We start from the raw sequence: 8571 nt of genomic DNA on the forward strand, positions 1-8571 counted from the left end.
GCCTTGGAAGTGGGGAGACGAGGGGTGGCAGGCCGAGCGGGGGACGCCCGGCCCACTCAGCCACTGGACGTTGAGACAGCATCATGTTGGGGCCTCCAGCACGGGAGATTCTGCCCCAGGTTCCTGGTGGATGAGAGGAGCTGCTTGGGCTTCGCTGTCCCTCGGGGTCCCCAGCCTGACAGCTGTCACCCAGAGTGAGCAGCCCAGCAGTCTGGGGCTTTTCTCAGTCAGCCCTCTGTCCTTCAGGGCACTGCAGGACGTTTAGAAAATAGCACTTTATAAAGCCAGGGCGAGAAAGGGGTGAGAAATTCGAGACCCTCCGAGCCTCCTCTGCAGGATTTTTCTGGAACTGCATGAGTCACAGACCCTCTCCCCAGGCTCCCCGCACCCCACCCCCCACAGTAGAAGGCGGCCTGAGGCGTGGCCTCCTGCGTTTAATCTCAATTAATCGAGAGATGGCATGGCGCTTCCGGCTCCCCGCCTCCTCCTGGGGAGCACAGGGGCAAGGACTGAGGGGGCTTCCGGGAGCCTCCGTGTTCCCCTTTCCCCGTAGCCTCCAGCGGGAGGGGCCCCCCATCACACCCCCGACTGGGGGCAGCAGCGCCTTCCTAGACGCTCGCCCAGAGCTCGCCGGTGGCGAGTTCTGGAAGGGCCGGCAGCAGTCTGCACGTCTGGGGCACGATTGGGGTGGGCATCGGGGGGGGGGGTCGTTTTGTCGTTTTCCACGTGGTGACAACCAGCAGGGACTCACACACGCCCTAACGACCTCATCGGCTAATTGTCGCCCGGACCGACTGTTCCAGTGTCCGCACCCCGCCCGCAAAACCCCACCTGTGTCCCGAGCTGGGTCGGGAACGCACTCTTGCGGAAGACGTCGGTGGCAGCAGTGCGGCCGAATCGGGGCGGCGATGGCGGAGTGGGGGTCGGGGCCTGTGGCCGGAGAAGCGCTGGGCGTCCGCAGCGGCCCCGTGAATATGACACAGTGACGAGGCCGCCAACGCATCCCTGTGGGTGCCTGTCCTGGTTGGGTCCCCTGGCGACCCTCCGGCTTGGAGGTCGTTGTCATCTGCACTGAGCTGATGAGAAAACTCAGGGCCACAAGGGTCACGTGACTTACCCAGGGTCTCGGAAAGGCTCGTCGGGGGTTTTATTAGCGAATGTCTGGAGCAGGCTCTGGTGTGTCGAGCCGCGTCCCCCCGCGGCCCTGTCCCCACCGCCGGCCTGCAGGCTGCCCATCACGCTGCCACACTGCACAAACCCCGCAGAGCTGGTGGGGTCCGCGAGCCGGAGCCAGGACCTTGGGGCTGCAGAGCAGGGCCCCGCGTCCAGTGGTTCTGCTGCATCCGACACCCATAGCAGGACCCTCGGCCCAGTTTGCTCTAGGCTCCCTTGGTCCCAGAGAGGGCCAGTCGTCTATCTCTGCTCGGACTCAGGTCTCGGGGCTCCCGGACGCCCGCCGTTTGCCCTGCCCCAGATGGCGGGGGCATAGACTCGCAGGGCTGTCGAGGTGGTGATGGATGCTTTTCATAATTAGGCGTCCATTTTCTGCTCGATGACTTGATCACCCTCCAGGAAAGGCGGCCCGGGTGATGGACAGAGTGTGTGAGGGGAGGAGGGCTCCTCGGGGGCCCGGGGGCCTGGGGAACGGGGGACAGGGCTCAGCCGGCAGGGCATGCTGGGGGCCTGCTCAGAGCGCTTCGGGCACTTGGCAGCCCCACCCCGAGCCCGGCTCAGGCCACTCCGAGCCATGAGCTCAGTAGGGTGACCTCCGACTCGCAGCCTGCTGGGCGGCACGTCCCCTGATCCTGCCAGAGACCTGGAAAAGCCTGTTTTGTTTTGTTTGATCTTTTCCTTTCTCCCACCCAGTTTTGATCACGTCCACGCACTCCAAAACTAAGTAAAATCAATGCTGGCTGCAGCTGCCGGCCTCCGGGGAGGGCGGGCGTGGGGGCTGGGGGTGTGGCCAAAGGCTGGGCCGGGGAGAACCGCCCAGGGACCCCGGCGGGGCCCCTCTAGGTCGAGGGGGCTTCAGAAGAGCTGGCGGCCGGCAGTCCCATGCCGGGCATGAGAGCGGGCCAGCGGGGCGGGCCTCCGATTCCAGCCTTCCTCAGCTCGCTTACTGAGCCGGAGCCCCGTGCCCGGCACTGGGCGGGGCTCCCGCCTGGCTCCCCAGGCCCAGGAGCTGCCTCGTCTTGGGGTGACCTGAGGGCTCCAGAAGCCCCTCGCCCCCCGTCCCCTTCCAGGCCCGCTCCTCCCCCAAGGGGCCACGGACTGTGTTCCCCAGCACTGAGACACGCAGCTCTGACTGCAGACCGCTCCGCAGTCCGGTGCCCACTTCCCTTCGGTGGGTCCGCGTCTGCCGTGGGAGCCCCAGCCCGCTCACACCAGACAGTAGCGAGGGGACCAGCCACCCCTCGCCCCCCACCCCGGACGTCCATGTTCAGAGGGGCGTGTCGCCCCGGGACACTGCACACCCACGAGCAGCAGTGAGCTCAGCTTGTTTCAGTGCCTCCCAGTCACCTAAAGGGCGGGAGCCGTGCGGACGTTCACACGGGTCCCGCGGGGCCCCTTCTGGAGGTCAAACGCCCGGAACGTGCAGCCGCACCACGGGGTGCGGTCGGCCGAGGGCCCGATACACACAGACCCCGCTGACCGTGTCTCTGCGGGGCCGGTCCGGGGCCCCTGGCCGCACCCTGCTCCCGTTAGCCGCCCTCCCCGGGGACGTCTGTCTCCTCCCGTCCAGCGGGCGGCTCCCCGTCACGCCTCTCCCCGCACAGCCTAGGCTCCGAGTGACAGCGGTCCCATCGGGAGGACGGGGGACAGATGCCCGACAGGCCGAGGGGAAGAGCGCGGGCAGCCGGGCTGCTCAGCTGGTCCCCGAGTGGCGCCCCCTCCCACCGCCGCCCCCGGCCACGTCCGTGCGTCTGGCCGGCGGTGCCAGCTCGACGCCAGACGCCCATCGCCCTGCCCTAGCCGAGATCACGCTCTTCACTGCGGAGGCCACAGGGACGGTGCGAGGTCCCGTCCTCGGGACCCCGGCCACGTGGGAGCGGGAGGCCGGCTTTGTGACGGGGACGCGGTGCGGCCGGCGGGGCGTGTGAGCTGCCGGCCTCGTCGCTCACCGGAGAAATGGCACCCAGGTTTATCGCCTCTTCTCTGGCACAGGGCCCTCGTGGATGGGGACGGGGTCGGGGCAGGGACTGGGGCCAGCCCCCGAGGGCAGGCAGTGCCCAGGAGCAGAGGGCTACAGCCGGACTGTCTAAGAGAACGGGCCCCCGAGGAGGCCGCCCCAGCCGCCGTCAGCCTGGGTGCAGGATGGGCTGAGGCCGCAGCCAGGGGCAGGGGCTGTCTCAACCAGGACCCCAAGGAACATGGCCCCTCGCCCTTCCCTCGGCTGGCCCAGAGAGGGACGGCACATTCACACAGTGCCGTGCAGGCTGTCGGGCGAGTCCCAGCCTCGTCCTGGGCCAGCCGCCATGCCACCCCGCCTGTCCCGGGAACTGGCAGAGGGCTGTCGGGTCATGCTGGATGGTGTCCCCTGTGGCCAGACCCAGACCCTCAGACCGCTTGCTCCTCTGTGCTCGGGGCCGTGGTCAGAGGCTCACGGGTGGGGTGACGAGCCCCCACCAAGGCGTGCTGGTGACTGAGCAGGCAGTGCATGTCCGGGGCACATGGGCTCTCCGTGAACAGTCGTGGTTGTGGCTACAGTGGCTTTTATAAAGGGTTTTAGCCCACAGCGTGCGGGGTGGCCAGGGCGGCCCCGGTCAGCTCTATTGGTGCAAATGAAGTGAGGTGGCTGGACTCCCGCTGGCCAGGGAGGGACACGCACTGGCCACAGCTTTGCCCAGGCCCTTCCCCGCTCTGAGGGAGACACCCCGGTTCTCTCCCGGCCGCTCCCCGGGTGACCTGGGGTCTTGATGATAAGAACGGTCAGCCCTTGGGAAGCAGGCTTGCCAGATCACCCTGGAAGCTGACGCTTCTTTGGGGCTCCTCCCTGGGGGCGGAGCATCAGAGGCTGCGCGGGACCCCAGCTGGCTGCGGTGCAAATGCCCAGGCTGAGCAGCGCTGCCCCCCGGCTCGGGCCGGCCTCCAGCTGGGAGCCGGGCCCCCAGACGTCTGCAGGGACATTGACCTTGGACGTGGGCTGCAGGCAGGAACTCAGCAGCACCGCACTGGTGTGTGGGGCTGGGCCCTGGGGGCAGGGGACCCCGGGCGAGGATCTGGGTCCATGTGTTCACTACGAGGCTGCAGGGGTGGTTTCCAGCTCGGCTGGTACATTGTAATCTGTGGGCAGATTTAAAAAGTCTTGGTGCCAAAGCCACAACTCAAACCGATTAAGTAAGGACGGCGGGGCCAGAACCCAGACATGGGGCTTTTTGAGCTCCACAGCTGACGTGAGAAGGTTGGGGACGCCTGCGAAGGGCCACGGGGCCACGCGAGGACGGTCAAGTCCCTGGTGAGCGGCTCCGGCTCCCAGCCAGAGCGTCCAGCCTTGCACGGTCTGGGAACCACCCGGAAGCCTTAACCAAGCACGAAAGCCGGGCTCGGCCCAGCGGTGCGCTGTCATTGTCCTGTGGCCAAGCTCCTGGGGCACTCGGACGCGGCAGGTCGACGACCGTGGGCTCCAGGCCGCTCGGACCTCAGCCCCAGTGGTTCTGCGGGGGGGGGGGGGGGGGGGGGGGGGGGGGCAGCCGGCTGGGAGGCGTCCTGGGCGTGACAGGTTTCCACCTGAGCTTGGGACTTGGGCGGGAGGGGAAGAAGAAAGGCTTTTCTGTACGGAGACTCGGAGACTCGAGGGCACCCCCAGAGGACGGGAGCCCACGGTGGCCGCCTCACAGGGCCCTTGGGTGCCAACCCCGTGCCTCTCTGCTGCTCATGTGGCTTCTCATTGGAGACCGAAAGCCCCAGGGCCTCCGGCCGGTCGTTGAGCGTTTCGCTCCTGTGCGCATTTTCCTTCCCCTCTACGTCGTATTCTCCAGAAGTGCTGCGCCCTGTGTCCAGTTTGCCGATTTACAGGAGGAAAAAAGCGGTTTAAAAACCCTGGGTAGTTTGATGGCGAGTCCACCCGTTTCTGCCCACGGAAAGGACGTGCTGGACCCTGGGGGCACAGGGGCCCACCAGACCCGGCCCCACTGTCAGAGACCCCGTCGAGGGGAGGCGGAGGTTTGCACACGTTGAGAGAGCCTCTCGGGGGGCGGGGCCGTGTGAGCTGAGCTGGCAAGAAGCAGTGAGCTCCCCGCCCCGGGACGTGGCCATGTCGGGCGCGAGGGCCAGGCTGGGGCTTTGTGGCCGGGGACGGGGCACGGGGGCTTCTGCACACGCCCCATTCTGACCCGTGACCATAGCACTGGACCTCTGAGGCTAGACGTACTCGAAGCCTCTAATGCGACCCAGATTTTTGTTTTTCTTAATCTCATTAAAAACAAAAAGCATATCTGAATGGACGGACGTCTTGGGAACGAGGTTATGACTTTTTAAATCTTCCGACGCACGCACAGCGCCGTGTCCGAGAGCGGCCCAATCCCCACCCCGCCCGTGAGCGATGAGTGCCGGGTGGGCGGAGCAGATCACCCACAGCGGCGCCGGCCTGGCCGTCCCCTGGCCCCCCGCCTCGCTTCCCACTTCGCCCCCATGTTGTTTGAAAACGGCTAAAGCATTTCGTCCAAAGTCTAGACAGTTTTGAGTCAACTGGCATTTAAGGAACAAACGGCGCTTCCTCCCTCCGTCGCCCCGAACGCCGGCCGCACTGCCGGGTGCGTCTTGGGTGAGTCCCATAGTCAGCGCCTTCGAGAAGCCCGTTCTTCTTGGAGAGACACTGCCCCCCTCCACCCCCCGATCGGGTGTGACTAAGAGCGATGACACCCTCAGCGTCCCCAGTGCCAGCCTGACGGCGTTGTGCCCGGCAGACGGGCTGCCTGCGCGCAAGCTGCGCGGACCACGGGGTGCGTCAGGCACGGTGCCCGCTGGGTGCGGGAGGCTGCCCTCGCTGGCGACCTTGACAGTGGGTCTCCCAGCAACAAGAGCTGCCGGTGCCATGTCCTCATCCAGGGCCCGGGCAGCTGGGCCCTATTCAGCGCCGTCTGCTGGCCTGGGGTTTTGTGCACGGATGGGGACGTTTTCATCCCCAAACAGGTGTGAGCACCTACTGTGCGCCCTTGGCTGGGGGCGGGCTGTGAACGACAGATGTGCCCATGTCCCCACGGCCCGCAGGCGCCCCAGCGGGGTCTCACGTGGACGGCAGAGTGGCCGTGGCCCCGGCTGCCCCATCCTCACACCCCTGCCCCGGCCTCTGTCCCCGGGGGGAGCAGGGTGCCCCGCGGGCCCGGGGAAGCACGTGCCGTCCACGTCGCTGTGTGCGGTCCCCCGGCTCCCCCGCTGACGCTCCACTCTGCCCACAGGTCTGGTACATGGACGGCTACCACAACAACCGCTTCGTCCGCGAGTACAAGTCCATGAGCGACTTCATGAGCACGGACAACTTCACGTCACACCGCCTGCCGCACCCCTGGTCCGGCACGGGGCAGGTGGTGTACAACGGCTCCATCTACTTCAACAAGTTCCAGAGCCACATCGTGATCCGGTTCGACCTGAAGACGGAGACCATCCTCAAGACTCGCAGCCTGGACTACGCCGGCTACAACAACATGTACCACTATGCCTGGGGCGGCCACTCCGACATCGACCTCATGGCGGACGAGAACGGGCTGTGGGCCGTCTACGCCACCAACCAGAACGCCGGCAACATCGTGATCAGCAAGCTGGACCCCGTGTCCCTGCAGGTGCTGCGGAGCTGGAACACGAGCTACCCCAAGCGCAGCGCGGGCGAGGCCTTCATCATCTGCGGGACGCTGTACGTCACCAACGGCTACTCGGGCGGCACCAAGGTGCACTACGCCTACCAGACCAACGCCTCCACCTACGAGTACATCGACATCCCCTTCCAGAACAAGTACTCGCACATCTCCATGCTGGACTACAACCCCCGGGACCGCGCCCTGTACGCCTGGAACAACGGCCACCAGATCCTGTACAACGTCACCCTCTTCCACGTCGTCCGGCCCGACGAGTTGTAGGGGGCGGCGGGGGTGCGCTCTGCCCGGAGGCCGGGCGTCCGGGTCGTCGTCACCCTCTTCCACGTCGTCCGGCCCGATGAGTTGTAGGGGGCGGGGGAGGACCAGGGGGTGGGAGGGGGGTGCTCTGCCCGGAGGCCGGGCGTCTGGGTCGTCGTCACCCACGTGGGCATCGCCGTGAAACAGCTGCCAAAAAAAAAAAAAAAAAAACAAATTCCGACGACCATAGTCCTCCCCAGTGTGCAACTCATCAGCATCGTGGGGCCCGGGGCGGCGAGGCCGTGACCCCCGTGTCTGTCCGGCTCGGGCCGGAGGCCGGCGGATTTGGGAAGAAACCCGTCTTTGCAGCTGGAACTGCAGCCCAGGGCCCCCCCCCCCGCCCCACCCCTCCCCGGGTCTCCTGCCCTCCCCGCCCCGGCCCCCTTTCCTCCGGTCGCGTAACATACCCAAGAAGGCAGGCGGTGACTGTTGGCCGGCTCCCGCGGGAGGGCGGCGCCCAGCCCGGATCGCATGAAGCCCGCCTGGCTCGCGGCCGGCGCCGGCGACGGGGTCGGCGTGTCTCGTCCAGAGCCCCCCGGGCCCGCGCGCCGCGTCCGAGGGGCGGATGCGGGCCGGTCCGGCTCGCGCCCCGTCCCGGCCGCCGTCCCGCGCCCGCGTGTTGCGTCGTGGACTCCAGTGGCCCGCGGGCCGTGTCCAGTTCGTGGCGGCCGCGGCGCCCGCCCGTGTGGCCGCGCCTGCTCCGTAGTGTGTCGTGCAGCGTCTGTCCCTGTCCTTTGAGGTGGTCACCCCTGTGCGTTCAGTTTAGCGGTGGATGTCGTGATGCCGTAGTCCGGGCCGGTAAGCAGACGGCCCTCGTTCCTCAACGACGATAATGATAATAATAATAATCAGTGTTCGCCCTCGTAGAGAGATAGTCAAGTTCATGCCGATGAGAGTCGGAGGGCTGCTTCTCCCCCCCTCCCACCCCGGTCCAGTCATTCAAACCACGGGAGCGCGGGCGGGAGGGGCCCCTCGAGGAGCACCGGTTCCCCGTGGGGAAGGGACGTGCCGAAAGTGCGTTTTCTAAGTGAAAAAGGAGGGGAACTTTGTACTGTCCAGTTATCTAAGGAACAATAAAGATGTTAGGAGATGTTTCTGCTTTGCTTGTCGTTTCTGACGGCGTTGGAAACGGCCTTTTCCAGAGCCTCGCAGATGCCGGGGGGACATGTCCCCGACGGGTCTCTAACCACCCGTCCCCCCAGAGGTTGGAGCCCGGGGGTCATCTCGGGGTGGGGCCATCCCTTCCCAGGTGAATGGGACCCCAAGGCTGCACCGCTGGGAGCCCCACCCCACCGCCTCCTCCACCTGTCCGGCTCCCCAAGGTCGCAGCTGGGAAGAGTCCGGGACAGGCACGTGGCAGGTGGTGCCCGCAGAGACCCTGCTGAAGAGTGGGCGACGGGGACCCCAGGGGCTGTGGGGGGTCCAGGAGGAGAGCGGCTGGTCCCCTCTGGGATCTGGGTCC

At 66.6% G+C, this 8571-nt stretch overlaps 1 protein-coding gene across 2 annotated transcripts in view; it reads left to right on the forward strand.

Moving 5' to 3' along the window:
* The window catches only part of OLFM1 (olfactomedin 1), a 35724-nt gene extending 27521 nt beyond the window's left edge, over positions 1 to 8203 (forward strand). For both annotated transcript variants that reach the window (XM_036217729.1, XM_016128796.2), the window contains exon 6: positions 6399 to 8203. In XM_036217729.1, the coding sequence (XP_036073622.1) occupies positions 6399 to 7073 (675 nt within the window). In that variant the 3' untranslated portion in view covers positions 7074 to 8203. The remainder of the gene's footprint in view (positions 1 to 6398) is intronic.
* Positions 8204 to 8571: the final 368 nt, after the last annotated feature.

This window comes from Rousettus aegyptiacus, unplaced genomic scaffold, assembly GCF_014176215.1.
Source record: "Rousettus aegyptiacus isolate mRouAeg1 unplaced genomic scaffold, mRouAeg1.p scaffold_m13_p_3, whole genome shotgun sequence".
Taxonomy (NCBI): Eukaryota; Metazoa; Chordata; class Mammalia; order Chiroptera; family Pteropodidae; genus Rousettus; species Rousettus aegyptiacus.